Source organism: Doryrhamphus excisus, chromosome 10 (assembly GCF_030265055.1).
Source record: "Doryrhamphus excisus isolate RoL2022-K1 chromosome 10, RoL_Dexc_1.0, whole genome shotgun sequence".
In the NCBI taxonomy this organism is placed as follows: domain Eukaryota; kingdom Metazoa; phylum Chordata; class Actinopteri; order Syngnathiformes; family Syngnathidae; genus Doryrhamphus; species Doryrhamphus excisus.
This window is the reverse complement of record NC_080475.1, coordinates 21,355,210-21,377,917: the sequence shown is the minus strand read 5'-3', so window position 1 is coordinate 21,377,917 and position 22,708 is coordinate 21,355,210. Positions and strand designations below refer to the sequence as shown.

Here is a 22,708-nt window from a genome sequence, read left to right as displayed (position 1 = left end):
CCTCAGCGTGAGTGATCCATTCCATGTAGCCGTGGAGGTCCTCATCCAGTTGTTGACGCTCCCTCAACTTCTGGAATTCTCCTCGTGACCTGGCCTTCTCTCGTTCTTTGGTAAACTCTCTTGGCAAAGGAGAATCGTTTTAAAAATATTCTTTACTTCAAAGAGTGAAGTGGACAGTATGGAATAAGTATCTACGGAGTTAGCGTACCCACTGAGCACGCCCAGAACCAGATTGAGGACAAAGAAGGAGCCCAGAAGAATTAGGGGAACAAAGTAGACCCACGGCCATTCATTCCCGATGGCGTCGTTGATCTAAAAGACAGTTAATGCATATATATACACAGTATATGTAATATTTATACAGTTACAGTTTATATTTACTGCAACACATAAACAGGGCCGCCCCTGGCCGAACTGGGGCCCTAATATGAATTTTAATTGGAGCCACACCCACCCATATTACAGCTGTGGGGACCAAAGAAAAGCTATTTTTATACTTTTGGGGCCCTATGCCTACTGGTGTGTTCAACAAGGGGCGCCTTTGCACATGAAACACATAAAGTAAGCGATCACCAACCCAGTAGAGAACTTTGGTCCATCCTTCCATGGTGATACACTGATAGACCGTCAGCATGGCGAAGCCGATGTTATCAAAGTGGGTGATGCCATTATTGGGACCTTCCCAGCCAGGTCGACACTCGGAGCCATTAATGATGCAGCGACGTCCATTGCCCGCCTGAGCACAGGGCGCTGGCATCGCCCCCTCTGCTGTTGAGTAGATGTCTGTGGCCAAGGAGAGGAACACGTGACTTTTGGCCATAACAGTTCAGGAAACATTCCAGGTACACATCTATGGTTACTTGTGCCCGTGTAGTAGCAGGTTTTATGCATTTTGCACTTGAAGAGCTCCAGGCCCATGATGGCATAGATGGTGACCAATAAGAAGACCAGCAGGGCGATGTGCAGTAGAGGAAGCATGGCTTTGAGGATGGAGTTCATCACCACCTGCAGGCCTACATGAAAACGACACAACATGGTTCTCCTCCTGTGGCATCACAGGTAATCAACTTGCTTGGATGAGGGAACGGGCTCGTACTGGGGACTCCAGAGACCAGCCGTAAGGGCCGCAGGACCCTGAAGGCTCTCAGTGCCTTCATGTCAAAGCCTCCTCCTTTCTCCAGTGGAACGCCTGATATCATGTTGATGGTGTCCAAGGCGAAGGTGACCAGACTGGAGGAGGACATCAGCCGTGAGCGCTCTCTGAGCAAACTGCCGTTTTCTTTCTCATGATAGTTCTTCTTACCCCATGAAGACGATGACAAAATCCAATATGTTCCAGCAATTTCGTAAATAAGCACCTTCGTGGAACACAAACCCGTACGCCACTATCTTCAGGAAGCACTCTAAGGTGAAGATGATCAAGAATATGTACTCCAGACTTTCCTGCAGAAAAACACAGTCAATTGGTACCTTTCAAAACAAACAATTAAAGAGGTTTTAAGAAATGACATTGTAGAGATAATGTAAGGATAGTTCAGTAGTTAGTCACACTGAGGTCTGCATTCATGGTTCTGATAAAACCTTGCCTATATTTACTGTAAATCAAACATCAGATGGTCTGCAATTCTCCGCCTCTGCTGCAGAGTGTGTGGTGTCTTACTACTAAATGTAGTTATCTAAGGTCATTTAGATAGAAAATCATTTACTACCCTGGTCAATTGTGACATCACAAAGGGGCAGGTTCACCACGCCTTTTGAAACCGAGCGTTCTGAGCCATCCCAAACTTCTTTCAGGGCTCACTTCCAAATGTGCAAACCTCCTTATGTGAAACTTCGGCATGGTTTAAGACCAGAATACAACATCCTCACTTCATTTATAGGTCGGAAAAGTGGAAAAAGCAAAATAGGTCCTCTTTAAGTTAAATTCAGTTCCTACATTTGTCTTAGTTGCTGAATCAGAAATGAGGCTTAAGCTTCTACGTCTGGTATCTCATCTATTTATCTCATCTATTTTCAGTGTACTTTTCAAGATGGAAATAAGGAAAATAATAAGACATGGTTGATATTTCTGTGCCGTTACATAGTATTTCCCCCGAGTCATTTTGCTGTTTGTGTGCAGATCACCTAAAAGCAACCACAGCGTGAAGTCGGCCATCTCCTGTTACATTGCTCACCTTGGCGGACGTGTGACAAAGTGCCAGTTGACTTTTGCCAATTGGGTCAAGCTGTTATGGACCCAGGACTAATACTGGATGAGGTCGTCCATGTGTTGATATACATTTGCGTATTGTGACGGTGGCGAGCAATCAGTACCATGTCTTCATATCGAGGCTTAGCCGCCAGGCTTCCATGGGACAGTCTGACCATCATCTGACCAACATCCAATATTTGCAGCATGCACACATAAACTACCTGCAGTGTGTAAACACCCACGGTGAGAGACAAATATCCTGGGAGCCAAACAATATTGGAGCTTATTGAACAGGCGGGAAATATAAGCATCATTTAGTGAGAGATGTTATATGACATGTTTTTGTTGTATTAACTGTAGGAGTTTAAGCTTTGGTGTTGTTTGATTTCCATGCTTGGCTTGTGTATTGTATTCTTATTTGGTTTACAGCGTCGGTAAGAGTAGCTGGATGAAATATACACAATAAAAATGTTGCTGTGTATACCCAAACCCTTTCAGGACGACAAGCCAGAGAAGTGGAATAAAACACTTCCCAACCACCCTCATCCTTCAGTTCAGGACATGATTCGTTCAGTGGGGTCCCAAATGGGGAATCACTCTTACTTACCAAGTTTAAATTGGTGTTGTTGCTGTCTTCTTCAGGCATGGGGAGAAACACGGCCAGAGCTACACAGTTGGCAAAGATGGTCAGTAAAATGATGATCTCAAAGGTTCTGGATGAGGAAGCTCAGGATTATTGCTCAAAGATGATTGATGATTAAAAGAAAAAAACATAGACAGATACAACACAAAGACCCCACCATAGACAGATACAACACAAAGACCCCACCATAGACAGATACAATACAAAGACCCCACCACAGACAGATACAACACAAAGACCCCACCATAGACAGATACAACACAAAGACCCCACCACAGACAGATACAACACAAAGACCCCACCATAGACAGATACAACACAAAGACCCCACCATAGACAGATACAACACAAAGACCCCACCATAGACAGATACAACACAAAGACCCCACCATAGACAGATACAACACAAAGACCCCACCATAGACAGATACAACACAAAGACCCCACCATAGACCAAAGGACCTGCATGGTCAACACCAAATGCTGTCCAGGTCCAGGTGGAACATCATCTCTTTACCAGCCCATCAATGTGCCACATCAGTACGCCAGCGTCCATGCAATATTCTCTCCCATGCTCCCCCATTCCTGCCCATAGGGGGGGCTCTGTGGGGGAATTCCCCTGCCAGATCAGCATCCCGTCTCCCTGTGATGCAGCGGGACAGCTGCAGGGACCAGGAATATGCCCAAAGCAGTCTACACACGTGGCCAAATGAGCAGGGTTGTTTTTTGGTTGAATTTTGCCTTCTTGTATCTACTGCTACTCTTAGCAGCAGACAAGAGTGGACATTATTTGTAATAAATGTTTGTAATGTTTTGTTACTCTTACACGTGACTCCGTGTGCCTGGGAGCGAGATACCAATGTGATTACACGAGTGCAATAAAAACAGCCCATGACTGGGTTCAGGACAGGTGTCAATAAAGAGGCCGGGGGGAATTTGGGAGCACAATCTGTGTATGTAAAGTCAAAATATAGAAAAGGCGGACGGGGCTAAAATAAAAGCAGGACTATCACTCAGTGGCCAAGCGTCTGCTTGTGCTGCAAGCCCCAAACAGTGGGAGTATTTACACACATTATTTCCGCATGAAAGGAAAAGGAAGAGAGGCATTCAATGGCTTGGTTTCCCAGGCCAAGCAAATGATCCCACCATGGCTTTGACACAAGCTGCCGGACAAATAAGTCTTTGCACTTCAGATCCCAAATTAACACACATTTGGTGAGATGTGGCCAGCACATTCACAGCGTTCGTGCTCTTAAGTTCTACAACCTTCTAACGGCTCTTGAAGATGCTGTGAGCAGCTCACACATTGTGGATGAACAAGAAGAGCTGTACAATATAAAGGATACTTCCACTCCACAATGTTGATGCAGGCCTTACGGAAGGGGTTTCCAAGAGTGAAGAAAAAGAGGGACCTTGCGGGTCTTGGGTTGCCCCCCGTGGCCTGGAGCTTCTTCAGCTTCTCCCGCTGCTTCCTCTTCAGTTCATCTTCATTCATGATGACCGGCTTGGCGGCCTCGGAGTTGGTCGCCATCCTGATTCCTACAGAAGCTCTTAATCCTGGAGAATGTGTCCTCTGACAGGACAATGTCCAACCTGGGGATAAGTGGAACTCCTTGTTGTGAGGACCTGCTGCTCCTCGAACGCGCTCCTCAGTGCCCCTCTCCTCCTGCCTGGGGACCTCTGGCAGGAAAACCTACGCAGGCCAAGTGTCTGGAAGCGCAGTTGGCCCTGCTCGATTTTATTTTTAGACTGTCAACCAGGGGCGAGCCATGCTTGGGGTTGGTAAAAACGGTTTGGGGGGTAGAATGTGGAAGAGCGGTGTCAGGTCTGGGTCCATCTTGGTGAAGTAACAGCACTACCTCCGACATGGCCGGGCTCTGAACACAGACCCTAGCTTACAGACTCAAAGCACGTCTCTTAAAACGCCAAAAAGACAGCTCGGCGAAGAAAGCGAAACCTTCTTTCTTATATACTACATGTATATAAGTATACATACTATATGCAAGATGGGCTGGACACTTGAGTTGAATTCATATAATACAAGCGCAGGGAAGCCCCTTGGATTCTAAACACAAATAGCAGATTGGTGCTCATATAACAACATTGATTCTAAATCAGTGGAATGACAATAAAAATAGCTAAACATATGAGTGACACATCATAATACAAGCATGCAGTAGCTTAAACCAAGATAAACCTTTCATACAATTATTGAATAATACAGCATAGTATATTTATTCTCATTATATTTCTATTACATGTATTCTTTTTCATTCATTATAATATTATTACATTATATCTTGATTTGTTTGATCGATTTTTAGCACGTGGTTAGCATGCAGGCCACACAGTTCGATTCCACCTCAGGCATCTCTGTGTGGAGTTTGCATGTTCTCCGGGTATTCCAGAGAAAACTGAATGGTTGTTTGTCTATATGTGCCCTGGGATTGGCTGGCCACCAGTCCAGGGTGGACCCCGCCTCTCGCCCAAAGACAGCTGGGATAGGCTCCAGCACGCCCAGGACCATCGTGAGGATCGTGAATGAATGACATTTTTGCAGAGCTGCAGGAAAGGTGAATTTTGCTTAGGGACCAAGTACCTTAGCTACCATGACTATGGTCAGGCATGCCATGTACTTTGGCGCCCTCTAGCGCTAATATCCACTAACAGTTCATTGGTAAAACAAACAGAAGTAGAAGCACCAACAATTTGCAGTCACCCATTTTAGTCTTATTTGCATGAAGATGAATGTACAGACATGCACACTTCCAGTGACATAAGTATATATACAAAACAGTGGCGAGAACAATACCTTTTCACAAATAATTGCTAGATGAAAAACACTGTTGCCGATTGTTTTTATGAATTATAATTCCAGTGACTTTAGCTAGCCATGAACATTGCACAGTAGTTTTTAGCATTCGCAACTTCTTCTGGAAGAGCTTCCTTATCAGTGTCTCCCTTTGCATTGGAATGTTGCACTCCTAAATAAAACATCAGGACCGGTTCCTGTTTTAATACAAGACAGTCAACTGACATGCACTCTACTAAAACCTAATCATAGACTCCATCGTGTGTTCATTTTGAAAGCTATGAATCGCATGTTAGTACCAAATGTGGATGTGGACTTTAGTGTAATGGTGTAGCTGTGGTTTTCATTGCAGCTGATGCAGGACTTTGCTATGGGGGCACAGGACCGGCTACGTTTAATACCACCAACCTCATCCGGCATTAGAAGCAGGCATTTGAAACATCCACTCTGTTTGAAACAACATTCCTTCTGTACAGTATAGATAAATAAATACGTAGATAGTATTTCAAAGTGGGGGGTGGGAATGACCCAAAGACACTTTGTACACGCGTTGCTCAAAGAAACATCAGAGAAAGGCATAATCATCATAGAATTACTACTACAGTCGTCCCTCATTTATCACTGTTCATTTGTTAACACACAACCAACCAGAATGAGTGAATTTCCAAGAAGTAGGATATGAATAAACTGAATATTTTCATAGTTTGAGCATAAAAAACGTGTCGATGACTTGTAACAGGATCATTGCGGACATAACAGACGGCCGTCATTAGCATAGCAAGCTACCAGGCTAACTACTAAGCCCAAAAAGTACCACTTTCACACATAATGAGAGGATAACCTCCCCCCCGCTCTACCGGCATGTCAGCTTAGCTGTGCTGGCTCAGTAGCCAGTCCCCATGCGGTGTGAAAGGTAATGTAGTCTAACGTCTCATAACATTACTGTTGCTTATGACCACAACGCTGGATACAACCCCACTTTCAATGTCTTAGGACTCAACAAAACAGTCATCATTTTTGGAAAAACCTCAAAATAGTCAGGGATATAGCAAGCGGTTCTAAGCATGCAGAGAAATGAAGAAAGTGCAGCCGGTGACGAGAGCGGTCGTGCGAGAAGATGACAATGAAGATCCAACATCAGCATCACTTTAACTCAGCATCTTATGGCGGTCAAAGACGGTCTTACGCTGTTCCTGCACCTGCTTCTTCCAGCGCTGCTGTGCCCCCTCCACCCGCTCCAGAACTGTGTTGCCTCTCACCTGGCTGCTGTCCACCTGCGGACGCATCTCCTGCACCAGACAACAGGAGGTCATGTGGAGAAGGGAGAAACACACATATAGGACATACCTCGGAGTCCTCCTCGTTGTGCAGAGGCTGGGTGTAGGCATCACGCTTGCGGATGAGAGGATCAACCAGAAGGAGAAAGAGCATGTACAGCAAGAGTGCGCCCACCACAGACAGGTAGAGGATGATTGTCACCTGCAAACAAAATGCAGTTTTACTTGACTTGAAAACTATCGGCGCTATTTGTCGTCCAATCAGGAAGTGAGACCTTGATGGTGTTGCTGCTTCGCTCCTCGTACTTGCACTCACACAGCAAACAGTAGGCTTCCACGTCATGGCCCGGAACCGGCATGGGATCCACCACATGGAGGCAGTTGCTATGGAGATGACAGGCCCAAGATGATGCAGCCCCATTACGTTGACCCACAATGACATTGCTCTTGATTACCAATCCTTCTGGGAGACATTTCGGTTATAGATGTGTCCGGTGATGTTTCTGTAAGGTGGGCAGATGCACTTGCAGCGCACGTCTTCAAAGTTCTAGCATTTCATAACAGAAATAAAACACAATTACTGCAATGCTTTAGTTATTCTATTCTCTTTGGCAAAAAAGCCCTAAAGTGACTACTGTAAATAAGGACAATTTAAAGTACAGGAACACGAATATCCAAAAGATTATTTGGGAAGCTAATATTTACAAGATGATAATCACTGACTGGAAGGTTGGGCTATTTTCTTTGAGGCCGTCTACCTCTAACGTTATTAAGACAAATCATGGAAGAATATCCCTAAACGCTGTTGATGTCAATAAACGGAATGTGTATTAGTTATGGTTTAGCACCAAAACGTCTATTTCTGAGCTAGAACCAGGAAGTGCACCATTTACCTTTGCCTGAGCAACAACAGCTTTCAGCAAAACTATAGTCGCCGCAGCAGCAATAAGACAAACCCACGATGTTCTCCTGCCAAACGACATTCTGGTCACCGAACGAAAAGATCTGCTGGTCGTATGCAGTCACCAAAAAGGATCTTTGAACAGGTCAGCTAGCAAAGCTAGCAAAGCTAGCATGGATACTGTATGGACTCGCTGCTCCGCCAGGGGTAGCCCTACACAAAAGGCAAAACACACTCCACTAAAGCGGCTCTCTTCAAAATAAAAATATTGAAAATATTTAGTAAAAGAGTCGCATGGAATTCATACAGTTACTGCATTTACGGTACAAAATTGAGTAGTACGTAATCTAGACAACGAAGCAATTCCTTGACTTTTTATTTCCGGTTTGTCGTCAAATACGGAAACACTGCCACCTACTGGGGGAAATACGTAAACACCTCGATTTCATGCATCCAACTTTTCTATTGACACGAGTGACAACATATTTTATTTGTTATATTTTATTTTATAACATTTGATCAGAAAGTCACAAATTCCCATTTCGCATTAAAATAGTTGACATTAACGTCTGGATGGGGAATCATGGGATTTTCATGCCATCCATCCATTTTCTGTACCGCTCGGGTCGTGGGTATGATGGAGCCTATCCCAGCTATCTTCATAAAAGAGGGCACATATAGAGAACCAGACGTACACTCACATTCATACTTACAGACAATCCATCTTCCTAGCCTCATCCCGGCAGTAGGTAGAGCCCATGTTGCGTTTAGGAGCGCCCCTGAATGCACCACAGTCTGCTGCGCTACTGAGTTTGTAACTCATCAGTATATTTTGCCATAAATTGAAGCCAACACTGCATATGAAATCCTGCTTCTGTGGTGGAATCTATAAAGCTGACTCCTTGAGCCAATCAATACCCCCCTTCCTGAACTCTTTCCTGGTAATCCTGTTTTCATATTTCCCTGTCTAGTCAGATACTCGTTCCTTTAATAAGCCGCAGGAATCGATGGCTGACAAATTCATTCTGAAACCCTTGAGTTTGTGGTCCCAGAGATCAATTGGAGGTACGGTGATTTCTCTAATAAGGCAGATATTAATTAGCGTGGGGTCTCACCTCAATCATACATCCATTTTCTAGCGCTGATCCCCACTAGGGTCAGCTGGAGCCTATCCCAGCTGTCTTTGGGCGAGAGGTCCTGGACTGATTCAAACTCAGGTCCTCCCGACCTCCTGAATGCGTGGCCTCCATGCTAACCACTCGGCCGTTCAATTATCCAGTTCCTATTACCATTGTCTAAACTCATAAACTCAGATCTTAACCTTTCATTGTGGCGTCCTGTACGATGTGGAGTTAAGTCAGGGTACTTTGATCATGGAGCGCTTGCTTCAATACATTTTCTATACATTGGAATGTACTATGTGTACTATGTGGAGTTAAGTCAGGGTACTTTGATCATGGAGCGCTTGCTTCAATACATTTTCTATACATTGGAATGTACTATGTGTACTATGTGGAGTTAAGTCAGGGTACTTTGATCATGGAGCGCTTGCTTCAATACATTTTCTATACATTGGAATGTACTATGTGTACTATGTGGAGTTAAGTCAGGGTACTTTGATCATGGAGCGCTTGCTTCAATACATTTTCTATACATTGGAATGTACTATGTGTACTATGTGGAGTTAAGTCAGGGTACTTTGATCATGGAGCGCTTGCTTCAATACATTTTCTATACATTGGAATGTACTATGTGTACTATGTGGAGTTAAGTCAGGGTACTTTGATCATGGAGCGCTTGCTTCAATACATTTTCTATACATTGGAATGTACTATGTGTACTATGTGGAGTTAAGTCAGGGTACTTTGATCATGGAGCGCTTGCTTCAATACATTTTCTATACATTGGAATGTACTATGTGTACTATGTGGAGTTAAGTCAGGGTACTTTGATCATGGAGCGCTTGCTTCAATACATCTTCTATACATTGGAATGTACTATGTGTACTATGTGGAGTTAAGTCAGGGTACTTTGATCATGGAGCGCTTGCTTCGATACATTTTCTATACATTGGAATGATGTCCAAATGTTCCAAAGGCTAAAACTGTAATAAAAAGCAAGTGCCCGAGTAGAAACCCTGCAAAGCAAGCCAACAAACAAGCTGAAGGCCCATGAAAATATCGATTGCTGCCACTAGGAGATGCTGGAAGGCTCCGGGCTAAGCAAACTAAAAAGCAGACCTGAGTGCAAAGAGACTTTTTCATTGATGGGAGGACTGGTAATGAACGCTTATCGGACTCTGAATATGTTGTCAATCATGGCGGAAGCTACAATATAAAGCAAATAGCGACAGCTCGTTAGCTAAATGACATGAAAGTAAACATGTCAGTTGCATGTTGATGGTACACTGGTTCATACCAAGCACATTAGCATGCTGGGAGTCCACTGGGCCGGCGCCAGTTGGTGCCAGTTCACGCCAAATATTATGTGATCGGCACCTAGTGGCTCGCTGTGGTGCCAAATAACGGCTAAGTGGCAACACGCGAGCGAACATTAATTCGGCGCCACAGCGAGCCACTACACGCCAATCACACAATCTTTAGCACCAACTGGCACCAACTGGCGCCCGCCCAGTGGACTCACCTAGGTCAGAGGTCTGGTGGACCAGCCAGGACCAGCATCAGCATTAACATTACTGTCCAAAGCTGCGTGTCGTGCTTATGTAAACTTGACCAAAAGCAAAGACTAAAATGAAGACAATATTGATGATTTTTACCTCCCTGACTTGAAAGATGGAAATGGAAAGATGGTTATGATGGAAGCCTATTGTGTGCTTCAAGGCATCCAGATGAAGTCACACATGACCTATGAGAAGAAATCCTTTTCTGTCCTTATTCTTCAGAGCCCTCAACCTTTTACAATGGTTCCTTTTGACCTTTATCACATCATCCGAGGTTTCTTTTTCTACTTGTATCATGCTATTGTAGACCACGCTGTTTGAATAACAAGACTATCTCTCGGAAGCTCTCATCTTGTCTCATCTCATTCGTCTCGCCTCCTTCCCTCCTCTCTCCTCCTCTCTCCTCCTCTCTCCTCCTCCTACTGCGACTCCCCGTCGGAGCCATCCTAATAGACACCCATGGTAATGGCAGTCGTGGGAGGCAGCAGACACTGGTGGTCCGTGGCAGCACAAAAAACTATAAATCACAAGTCCTGGTTCCGCCCTGCTGAGCGTAGCCGATCACACTCAACCAAAAAGCAATTCTGCCAACATGTGTTTGCACATTTGTCTTCATCAACCTCTGGCCAGCGTCGGGCCCCAGTGACTGAAATGTTCTTCTCCGTGGTAAGCAGGCGGCTTGGACTTCTCATGTTTTTATCCTTTACAGTCCGTTTACTGTCTCAAACGTTGGCCATCAGTAAACAGAAATATGACATAACTTATGCAAATGGTCACGAGAATTAGTGAACCGGAATCCTGGTTTACTGAGCTTTGTTTTCAGGCGTGTTTGTCACTTATGTTCTCTATCCAAAATATTGGACTTGTGTGTAAGAAAACGAAGTTGGCTACTTATTGTGAGCTATTTTGGGAGTCAAGAAGAAGACGACCTGTCACTTGAATAGTTTTTTTTGAAGTTGGCGTGTGATCCCTGCAGGAGAAGCGGCCATATCACAGAGCTGGCCACTGCAAAGGTGTGAGGAAAGCAGGCAGTGATGTTAAGTCGGAGTACAGTGTTGGTCCTCTCCTGCTTTATCTGCATGGACAGCTGCCTGTCCACCAGCTGGGGCCATGGGGGGGGGGGTGTCTGCCGAGGAGCCGGTGTCACGAAGGTGAGCTGAAGTGAAACACAGACACAGAGGACGGTGCACCTCCTGCCTCTGAGGGACACTGATCTCCATTGATGAAACAGAGACAGCCGGAGCAGGAGACACGGCCAAACTTGACACATGATGGACACAAACGCAGGGGGAGAAGCTGCCACCACCTTCTCACTTCACCTTTTACCTCAGCACCTTTCCCAGAGAAGAGAAGAAAGAGGAGAAATATCTCAATAGACGTGGTTGTGGATTCAGGGCGTGTTGGCTAGAAGATGGGAAGGAACCAGCTGCCAGGAATCCACATCCATTTTTCATGGATCAGACAGGAAGACAGTGAAAAACAATGAAATGTGACATGCATTGAAAGTGAATTAGTGCAGCTGCAGGGAAGGGTTGCTTTTGCTGTACTGTACATGTACTGTACATGTACTGTACAGGTATGATGGAAAACATCACGGATCCAATGTAGTATTGGTAGAAATGATCATCATACTGCTTCATATTTGCACTAATGCACTAAATGGTCCAGGATGATTTGCTCTGTTAGACCCGTGAAGGGAGTCAGGTTGATGCGGCAGCAGACGCGGGTGCTAATGCTAGGCGACATGCTTTTGTGTCAGCTGCCTGAAAGGATGAGCTTCCATCGGAGCCAAGCAGTCACACCGACTCAGGGATTTGGATACCAAAGCAAGGACACGTGAGAAAATATTCACAAGACTGTTTCTTGAAACCAAACTTTTAGTGCAGTTATCCTTTGCTACATCACAGTTGGAACATCGCTCCTCACTCGATTGCGTATTTAAAAAATGAATGAATTGGTAGATAATTGCCATTTTGTGACTGACAATGGCCTATTAATAGTAAAATAATATTGAAGTCATATGTAGAATTCTACGCTAGTCACTAGGTGTAAGTAATGTTGCATTGATGAGACATTACATTAAAGGAGACTATGATGCTTTTTCCACTTTTCCAACCTATAAATGTAGTTATAATGTTATATCCTGGTGTTAAACCATACCAAAGGTTCAGATCATGAGGTTAGCGTATTTGGAAGTGAGCCCTGAAAGAACTTTGGGATGGCTCAAAACGCTCGGTTTCAGAAGGTGTGGTAAGACTGACTCTTTGTGATGTCACAATTCACCAGGGAAGTCAATTATTTAGATAACATTTAGTAGTAAGACATTAAAATAATGGAGCCGCAGATGACCATATAAGGGCACTTCCTGGTCCAGGCTGCATCTGCAGACACACTTCCTCAACCGACTTCTTGTGGGTTTTCACGCAGTCCCCAAAAGGGACTACCCCATGGCACCCGAACAATAGGCCTCTCCAGATGCGATAATATTGTATGGTGTAGAAATTCATGTGGCATAGATCATAATCATTCCATCTCTTTCACAATGTCGTCTCTCTCCTCGAGGCCAAAGCAGCAGTCACATAAAAACACAGCAAACTGAGCCCAAACGTGAGAAATCTGGATAGACCCTGGAATCCTGGCACACATGCTAGATAGCTATCTAGATAGCTGGCTAGATAGGACTCCATAATCTATTATTGTCTAGTCTTACCATGGATATGAAATGTAGACTTCAGCCACTAAGTGTTCTACAAAAAAGATGAATGATAAGACGACTTACGGAGATCATCCTCTATTCCTAAAATCACAATTATTACAATTTGTTGACATGATAAACAGATAAAATTATAGGCGAGGGTAGGAACGGAGATTGACATCCTGACCAATCCACCTGTCAATCTCACAATCCATCCTTCCCTCACTCATGAACAAGACCGTGAGGAACTTAAGGTCCTCCACTTGGGGCAGGATCTGGCAATGTCAACCAAAAACTGACAGCATCGGACCACCTGAATTAAGGAGTCCGGTCCCCCATAGTCCTGGGGTCTTCCCCATAGGAGTCGTCCAGGACCATGGTTGAAAGCCTTGGCATGACGTATGGTCAGAAAGGGAAATGCAAGCTTAGATATTTCTCCACAATCCTTTATTTGATCCCCATATCCTTTCCCGGCTTCCCTGGTCTGCAATAAAGTCTTGAGTATCTGCAGGCTCTCATATTTGAGAGGTTGTTTAACAGACCTGACTGAGCAAACCAAATGAGGATGGTGGAGGGACAGAAGTGGGATGAGGAAGTGTTGGAAGGTGATGGTCCACTGCCTGGCTGACAAACAGAGGGTCCCTCCAGAGTCAGTCAGTGGGGGTGGGGGTGGGGGGGTGGGGGCGAGGGGTGAGAGAAAAGGAGGGAGTTTGACGTGGGCAGTCAACCCCGGCACCCTCAAACAGCCTTCCCGCTCTTCCTCCACCCCCTGGCAGAAAATCCATGCCTGCTCTCTTTAGTATTCCTCCCGTCTCTTCTCGTGAAGGCTCTGCGGAGTCGAGGGGGCCAGACAAGTGGTGGGCTGGTGAGGCCCCGACCAGCCGTGTGTGATGCAGACACTTTTTTCCTTCTCTTCCTTCTTAGGACCATGTTCAGTTGACAGGACGCTCGGAGCGCCCTGCCGACTTAAAACCTTCAACAGGAACCTGGAATGGAAATGTCATCCGTTCCCATGATAATTCCCGTGTTCATTCCGTGCTAATTCTCAAAAGTGGGAACATTTTCATCCTAAATCTGAAAGCCATGATGACAGACAACCGGATCCAACAACCTCTTTAACTCATTTTTCTTAAGAACAATAAAAATAGAAAATAATCTGTGACTGACGTCAGACTCAAAAATAGACAAATACACGTTCCACCGAAAAAAAACGGAACTGCGTACAACAACAGTCGGGTTAGTGTTTGGCGTGGTGCATGGGGCTGCATTGATCCCTGGGGGTTCAAACCTGCGGGGTGATTTTACCATTGGACTATGAATTTATGAATTAGGCAGATTGTGTCAATGAGATGACAGACACCATCTCCATGACCGGTTCTCCAACATGGCCGCTAAAGCACAAAGAAACAAAGCTTGTTCCAAAGTAATCCATTGTTGTGTCACCTTGCGCCCGGCTTGTCATGGCCGTGTGATTGCTGGAAAGGTCACAGCTTGTAGTCACGTCAGGAACTGTCACTCCTTCCTCCGTTCCCGGCATCGCTCCTCCTTTCTGACACACATTTCTTCTACAGATCAAAGCTCCATCCTTAGCCGGACTTTGAAGGTTAAGAGCGGAGAAAAGCGATGCCAATCCCTGAATGGGCCCTCGGTGCCGAGTACGAGTACTATCTGATGTGCAGACATAGAGAAAAGAGCTAAGCCCATCAAGGCGGCTCTGCTGGAACATCACAGAGTCCGTGAGGGGTCCAGCATGTGGGATGCTACCTGGTGCTACTCATCAGGATGGCTTCCATTGGCGGAGGTCAAACCGTGTCAAGAAAAACACTTCTATGCTCCTTAACTACGCCCCCATTCTACCTGTGCTTGTATCCCCCCCCCAAAAAAAAATCACATTGTGTCCTCCTATGCATCTGCATTTTCTGTGGTCATTTCAGTGATGGGATTGATTAGAATTGTCCCAACTTTATCTTCTCCATTGTGACCCGGTTTCTTTCTGTTGTTGTCTTTGCAATTGTTGTTGTTGTTTTTGTCTCTCTCTGTATTGGCCCTCTCTTGCCCCCCCCCCCCCTGTTTTATTTTTTTCTTCTTTTCTATCCCCTCCTGCTCTGGTCCGGACGCTCCAAAACAAAACCATCAAATAAAGCCAAATAATAGTCCTAGGAATAGAACAGGGAAGGCGTGGCTTCCACTTTTCCCTGGCAGAGCAAATCTGTTGAGCATGTAAGAGCATTTAGATGAGTAATACTGCTAAATCTGCAGTATTATATGGTAGTATTATATGGCAGTATTATATGGCAGTCAGTATTATATGGCAGTATTATATGGCAGTATTATATGGCAGTATTATATGGCAGTCAGTATTATATGGCAGTATTATATGGCAGTATTATATGGCAGTATTATATGGCAGTATTATATGGCAGTATTATATGGCAGTCAGTATTATATGGCAGTATTATATGGCAGTATTATATGGCAGTATTATATGGCAGAATTATGTATATAACATATTTGGCATATTTGTTTTGGTCCATTTACCAGGAAGAAGAGATTTTAACAACAGAAGCTCCTGATGAGTCCAGGTAGCCAAAGTCTGGGCCGCATGGTATTGGTTGACAGTGTAGTCATGTGACTAAAGCCAATATTCCCGGGTAGTACATTCCGCCACATGCGCCATTAGCGTAGGCTGATGGTTGACAATATGACGGACAGGCGGAGACAACAACACAGGTGTGGCACTTTATATGTTGAGGAGGTAAAAGGTAATCACCGCAAACTTTAATCAGTTCAGATCAATTATTCATGGTCAGGGGCCTAGCGAGCTGATTTCCAAAATGCCCCCCCCCCCCCCCTCTCTCTCACTGACAGTCTTGTATGAATTATTCACACCGCATTTACACAAAGACCTCAATCTCTGCTACCTGATCAGTCAGTCAGAAACATTATGCAATGGCGGATGTCAGGAGGAATTGGGAGAATAGTTCCGGTATGCGCACGGCAGGAATGGAAAGGGGAGGATTTCGTGTCCAGGGCAGTGGGGAATACACTTGAATAAAGTCTCCTCCTGGTTGAGTGGAGATGGGTGACGTCGTGATTGAAGGGTGACATGAGCGCTTTATACTCAAGCAAGTCATTCCCCAGGATTGGGGCCGCCACGCTTTCCGTCGTACCAAATCTCATGTTCGTGTTCCTTGCATCTTGCACAATAATGTACATGAACGCGTCTTGGCACAGATAGCACCGATACCCAAGATGCTAATCAATAGGTTTACTGCCCAGAGGAAGCATGGAAGTCTATCTATGGTCTATCTATAGTCTATCTATGGTCTATCTATGGTCTATCTATGGTCTATCTATGGTCTATCTATCTATAGCAGCGTTTGCAAATTGTACAACAAAGACCGAAGCATTAAGTATCTATGCTGTTTAAAATAACTGTAACTGTAAATAACAATAACTGACATTTTGACAGAGGCGTTGAACTGCATGTTTGTATTGTTCTTGTAAGATGCTTGGCTGTAACCTTTTTTTTGACAGCAAATATATATATATAGTCCATGCCGTTACGAAGTTACACTTGGTTACACGCATCCGCCTTTGAAAAGAACGATACTATGTGTTTTAAGGGTGTTTAAATCGTGTAATAGATGACATGAAGTTGACTTCAATAGTGGAAGCTCACAATAAATAAGTTACTGTCATCTAATTCATTCAAGTTCATTTGAGTACTCTGTACTCAAAATAAACAACTTAGTCCAATCATAATATTTAACATAATTTGAGTACTGCAAAATTTATTATTATTAATTTATTAATTAAAATTACTTAAACTTGCTGATATAGTTCATCTTCAAACTAAACTAAACTAATGAGTAACTAAAGTAAACTAATTAAAATAATGCATAAGGATAAAAATAACCAATTAGCTAAAAATGTCATCCAATACTTAGAAAGAAGAGAAATATGATCTCAGGGAAGAAGTACATCTCACACACTTCTATGCTAGGACTACATTAAAAAGCCATAGCATTTCAGTATGTGGAATCAAACTATGGAACGGACTGAGTAAGGAAATCGAACAATGCCCAAGGATGAGCCAATTGAAGAAACAATACAAGCAGTTGATGTTTGTCCCTCGTAGGCAGTTGTTTCATGGTAACAATATTTAGTGTAGCAGGGAATCGCACACTGGCAGGCTCATGATTGGCTTATATTGGTCTCGTTCTTGCCCCCTGGCGGCTTCCACCCAGTCCCCCGTCTTTATAGGTCTCGCTAGGACATGCCCCCCAAGGTCACTATCTGCACTAACACAAAGGACACAGAGGGATGAGCGTTGCGTGGCGAGGGGGGGGGGGGGGGGGGGTCTGGCAGCCAAAGTTAGATAAATAGACAGCAGGGAAATGAGAAAGTGTAATTCTTACTGAGCACCATTTATCACGCCGGGCCTGACAGCAGGCCACCATAACTCACCAAACAATCACGCACTATAATTCAGGGGGATCTCACGTCCTCCCTTCGCTCTGCCTGCCCTTGTCATGTACTCCCATCACAGGGGGCCAAACTACGAGCCCATGACCCTGCGAAGTCCTTACCAACGTGGTCTAGGCGGACCAGATTGCAGTGTAATGGCTGACATAGTCCCTAAAGTGCTTTTAATAACGTGTTCATCCAGACGCCGCCTGCTCAAGGTGGCCGTTCGCTAGCCATTCATTATCGGGAGCCACGTCGGTCGTACACGAAGACAAAAGTGAAGACGTGATGATGATTGACAGACGACGGCTCCCCCAACAACACGTGTCTCGGTCTGGAGAGCTGGACACTTCATTCATTCTCGTCTTGCTGCTGTCAGAGTACCGCCGCAGACGACTGATGACCACGCCGTCAGACCAACCGCCGCACCATCGGAATGAAAATGTGCGCTCGCGTGGGCGTGGCATGTCCTCCATGACTCTTGGCTGCAATATTTGGATCTTTCCTTCAGGTCTACCTTTAGGAAATCATGTTCCTGCTGCGTCGCCTCCTAACCTTCCTGAGGTCCGTGTCTGTGTGTGCGTGTACCCCACCCCGGGTGGGGGCTGGGGGTACAAAAGATGATCACCACATTGTTTGCTTGTGTTCCACTTTGTGACATCATTTATTCAGCACCAATGATTTTTGTCCCCCCCGCGGCCCCCGCTTTGGCTCCTCCAAATCAGGGATGGCAAATAAGTGGTAATGGAAGCGATGGGAGGGGAAATCAGCCAACATCTTTCTGTCATCGCTTTGGAAGGTTGCGACCCCGAAGCTCGGCGGCCCCGAGCTGCTAAATTATTCAGGCTGTGTCTCAAGCCGCCATCTCTGGAGGAGACCGGCCTGTGATTGCTGGGATCGGACCCACTGACATTTGCACATGAAAATGGCCTCGCTTCCTCCCCAAACACCAGTTCTGCTTAGAGGAAACAACTGAAGGAACGTGCTGAGCTTTCATGGTCAAACGGTGCCATTCCAAATTTGGAGATGTGCTGACCGAGGTGGTTTTACGCGTGTTTGTGGAAAAGCCCAACTTGAGCCAGCTCAGTGATTAAACACGACTTGAAGGTAAATGAAAAATCTGTAAAGTGTCACAACCATCAGCATAAATGTAGCCACAGTATCCGAGTGGAGGAGGAACACCTCAGGGAGCGTCTGCCTCATAAATCACCACTCGAGGAGGGTCGAGGCCGCTTGACAGAGATGTGATTGCACTCCAGTCATGGCGCTATTTTCACCAATTACTGGATTGGCACCAATGGTCATGAACGCACCATCGTATTGGAATCAAATGGAGAGCTGACCAGATCTATGGTCCAAAATAAATCCATCCAAATATCAGCACCTCCAAGTCCGAGGCCATGGTTCTTTCCCGGAAAAGGGTGGAGTGCCATCTCCGGGTCGGGGATGAGATCCTGCCCCAAGTGGAGGGGTTTAAGTACTTCGGGGTCTAATCACTTTTTATGAGACGTTGGAGGGCCCCTGGACTTCTCGGGCCCCAAACAATTGCCTGTTTGCCTAAAGGTAAGTCCGCCCCTGCATTGGGGTCACGGGTAAACTGGAGTCTATCCCAGTTTATCTGAGTTTGGTTGAGAAACGGACTTGTCGCCATAAATGGTAAATTATAAATCCTGAATTCCATCTTCAGCATCCTACACAACGCAGCTTGTTGCCAAACACAATTTCATGAAATGACAACATCCTGAAAACATCCTGATGTAGGCTGGACCATCTCTCTGCGTTTCAGCCTAAAGTGGGGGGTGGAAGTGGGGGTGGGATAACTGGGCCTGCTGGGACGGAAAGAGACGAGGCGAAGAAAGAGAACACGGCTCAAGTCAGGGAGCGGAAAGATGACAAATTGTGATGAATAAATGTTGGACGGTGGCATGGTGGATGGTTATTAGACTGGCAGGGGAACTCAATCTACACACTGTCAATCTCAACCAGGACCCGTAATCAGACCCCAGCCCCGGGGTGTCCCATGCACACCTTTGCATGTGCCTGTGCAGTACATAAGCTAGCATGTTTTCATCCGCCATTTTTGGTTAAGTGCCAAAAAGAAAGTTCTAGAAAATTTGTAACTTGAAACAAAATCTTTTGTAAGATTTAAAAAAAAAAAAGAAATAATTGGGGCTGCACGCCCACTGAGTGGTCAGCGCCCAGGCTGTATTATATTATTATATTATATATATTATATATAGTGCCCAGGCTGTATTATATAATTATATAATTATATTATATATAGCGGCCAGGCTGTATTATATAATTATATAATTATATTATTATATTATATATAGCGGCCAGGCTGTATTATTTGATTATATTATTATATTATATATAGCGCCCAGGCTGTATTATATAATTATATTATTATATTATTATATCATATATAGCGCCCAGGCTGTATTATTTGATTATATTATTATATTATATATAGTGCCCAGGCTGTATTATATAATTATATAATTATATTATATATAGCGGCCAGGCTGTATTATATAATTATATTATTATATTATATATAGCGCCCAGGCTGTATTATATGATTATATTATTATATTATTATATTATTTATAGCGGCCAGGCTGTATTATATAATTATATAAATATATTATTATATTATTTATAGCGGCCAGGCTGTATCATATAATTATATAATTATATTATTATATTATATATAGCGCTCAGGCTGTATTATTTGATTATATTATATATAGCGCCCAGGCGTTGTCCCGTGCATGCGTGGCTTTTAAGCAGCAATTGATGTTGTACTTTTGTTGTACTACACCTTCATGTTTCCTCTTTTTGCAGTACTCAGAAGGTCTCCGTTATGCCAGTTAACCCCCCCCCCCCCATGGCCTCTGAATGTACTTACAAGGGAGTAATCTCCATAGCAAAGAATGGCAGTTTGATAGCCGAATTCCTGTCAGTGTTAAATGGAAATATACCCCCCCCCCCACCCCACCCCCCGGGAGTGATGACCCTGTGGCGGTGATGCGCTCTCGGGGATAAGGTGTCATCATCCCTCAAAACTGATGATCAATACGTGTTGGTTGCTCCGTTCCCTGTGATGTTGTGTATTGTGTGTATTGTGCATATTGTGTGTATTGTGTGTATTGCGTGTATTGTGCATATTGCGTGTATTGTGCGTATTGTGTGTATTGTGTGTATTGTGTGACTGGCCTGTCAGCTCCCCAAAGTCCAGCTGAACCTGTGACATACCTGTACAGCCCATATAAAGCATTGATGATGACCTCCATGGTAAGAAACAATTGACTTATTTTGTGCTGTGCAAATTCCCGAGTGTTCCACATGAACAGTGCGGAGTTATTTAAATGTTGCTGCGGTTGGTTGATTTGAAGAATTAGTATCGGAAACCATGCGGATACGCCGGCTGTATAGTAGAGGAAAAAATCTCCATGAGTAATGTGTCCATAAATAAGTTCCTGTTCTCTCTCTCCACTTGTTTACACGGAGCACAGATAAGCGCAAAGTAAAATGATGCAAAAGCAAAACAAAGGCAGAGATTTACTCGGTCCATCTCATTGTAAGACATTGGTCTGTAAATAAGACAATAAGTCAAACAGGAGCAGGACCTATCCTCCCGTGACTCTGGCTTTAGTTTGTGGCGGCCATGGAGCCAAAGCCCTGGATTTCAACCGTCAACACAGCGGATGTTATTGAAATGTTCAGTGACAGTGAAGAGGGAGCAAATCAGACAAGAGGGAGCACAAAGGGAGACGGACAGCTGGGAGACATGCACATATTTCAATATTCATCAGCTCAGTAATATTTGAACAGCCTTTAAAAATCCATTGTGAGCTCATTGCCTCTGACGGACGGCCATGCCGATGTCCCACCTGCTGAGCAGCAGCTCTTCACCTTGTTCAGATAACCACACTCTGGTTCTTAAACCGGCCTGGGACGGATGCCGCGTCCCATCAGTGGAAAAGCCAATCCTCCCGGACCATTTCCCGCTAAATCCCGACCACCTTGTGGAAAGGAGAGTGATTATCCAGCCCTCCGTGTCTGCGGGGATCAGATTCCCATATTCCCAGGCAGCGCTCATCGTATTTGAGGGGGACAAGGTGGTGCTTGATGAAAGGGAGTCATCAATACTGTATGTAGACCTGTCCCTATTGGTCCCACTGCGCCGCCATTAAACTTTAAAGTCACGATCGAGCCTGTCAGACGGGTGACCGCGGGGAAAAGCAGGAAATGATGAGTTCAATGAGCCCAAAATGTTCCCAAGATGAAAGGTTATATGAGCAGTGAATGTGACACGGTACCAAGTGGGGTAATTAGATAGTAACTGGATACTACATATATACACTTCAGTACGTGTAATATTTTGTCATTACAAAAGGGGAGGACGTGGACGGCGTGCATCACTAATGGTGAACACGCTCTTTGTATACCTGGCAACCATGTCCAATATGTGTATCGATATGTGGATCATGTGTTTGTGTGTGAGGCAAAGGTTCGGCACAACGTGCAGGACAGGGTGTCTGGCTAATGAGGCCTTGCAGCAGTCGGATGCAAGTCGCACACACACACACACACACACACACACACACACACACACACACACACACACACACACACACACAGGAAGAATGTTTAGAGTCTAGCCTCCGTTACTCACAAATCATTGCGAGGCAACCAGTGTCAGCCACATCTGTCCTCGCCTCCACACGCAGGAAGATGAAAACATCCGCTTTTGCTTCAGCACACTTCATCACACATTTTGGCTGGAAAAGAAAACAAAAAATGGTTGAAATCAGCTCCAAAAGGGAGGAAGTGTAGTCTCATGTTGCCCAATCAGTCACGGAAACGCAGAGTGGGATATTCCAAAATAAAGCACAACATACCCTCGTCCGGATGTGGCCTCCTCGCCACCCTGCTGAGGTACCCATTCGGGGGGGGGGGGGGGGGGGGTGCCCTGGTCCAGACACAAAACACGCCAGAGGGATGATGCCTCACAGTTGGCCTGGGAAGTG

The 22,708-nt window shown here is 44.8% G+C and overlaps 2 protein-coding genes across 2 annotated transcripts in view; both read right to left on the bottom strand.

Annotated features, from left to right (window-relative positions):
• LOC131136868 (dihydropyridine-sensitive L-type skeletal muscle calcium channel subunit alpha-1-like) overlaps positions 1–4,797 on the bottom strand; it is a 23,364-nt gene extending 18,567 nt beyond the window's left edge. Inside the window, exons 1-8 of the mRNA XM_058084179.1 lie at positions 4,181–4,797; positions 2,799–2,904; positions 1,304–1,443; positions 1,097–1,230; positions 861–1,013; positions 578–783; positions 209–312; positions 1–119 (exon numbers count right to left, since the gene is read on the bottom strand). The exon at positions 1–119 is cut by the window's left edge and continues 27 nt beyond it. Coding sequence (XP_057940162.1) covers positions 1–119; positions 209–312; positions 578–783; positions 861–1,013; positions 1,097–1,230; positions 1,304–1,443; positions 2,799–2,904; positions 4,181–4,365 — 1,147 coding nt within the window. The 5' untranslated portion in view covers positions 4,366–4,797. The remainder of the gene's footprint in view (positions 120–208; positions 313–577; positions 784–860; positions 1,014–1,096; positions 1,231–1,303; positions 1,444–2,798; positions 2,905–4,180) is intronic.
• Positions 4,798–5,069: 272 nt separating this feature from the next.
• Positions 5,070–8,229, bottom strand: LOC131137027 (putative protein 2). The gene is made up of 5 exons (XM_058084505.1): positions 7,817–8,229; positions 7,379–7,470; positions 7,199–7,307; positions 6,994–7,125; positions 5,070–6,935 (listed from the first exon to the last, which is right to left on the bottom strand). The coding sequence occupies exons 1-5, from the start codon at positions 7,904–7,906 to the stop codon at positions 6,795–6,797; spliced, it is 564 nt and encodes a 187-aa protein (XP_057940488.1). The 5' UTR covers positions 7,907–8,229; the 3' UTR covers positions 5,070–6,794.
• Positions 8,230–22,708: the final 14,479 nt, after the last annotated feature.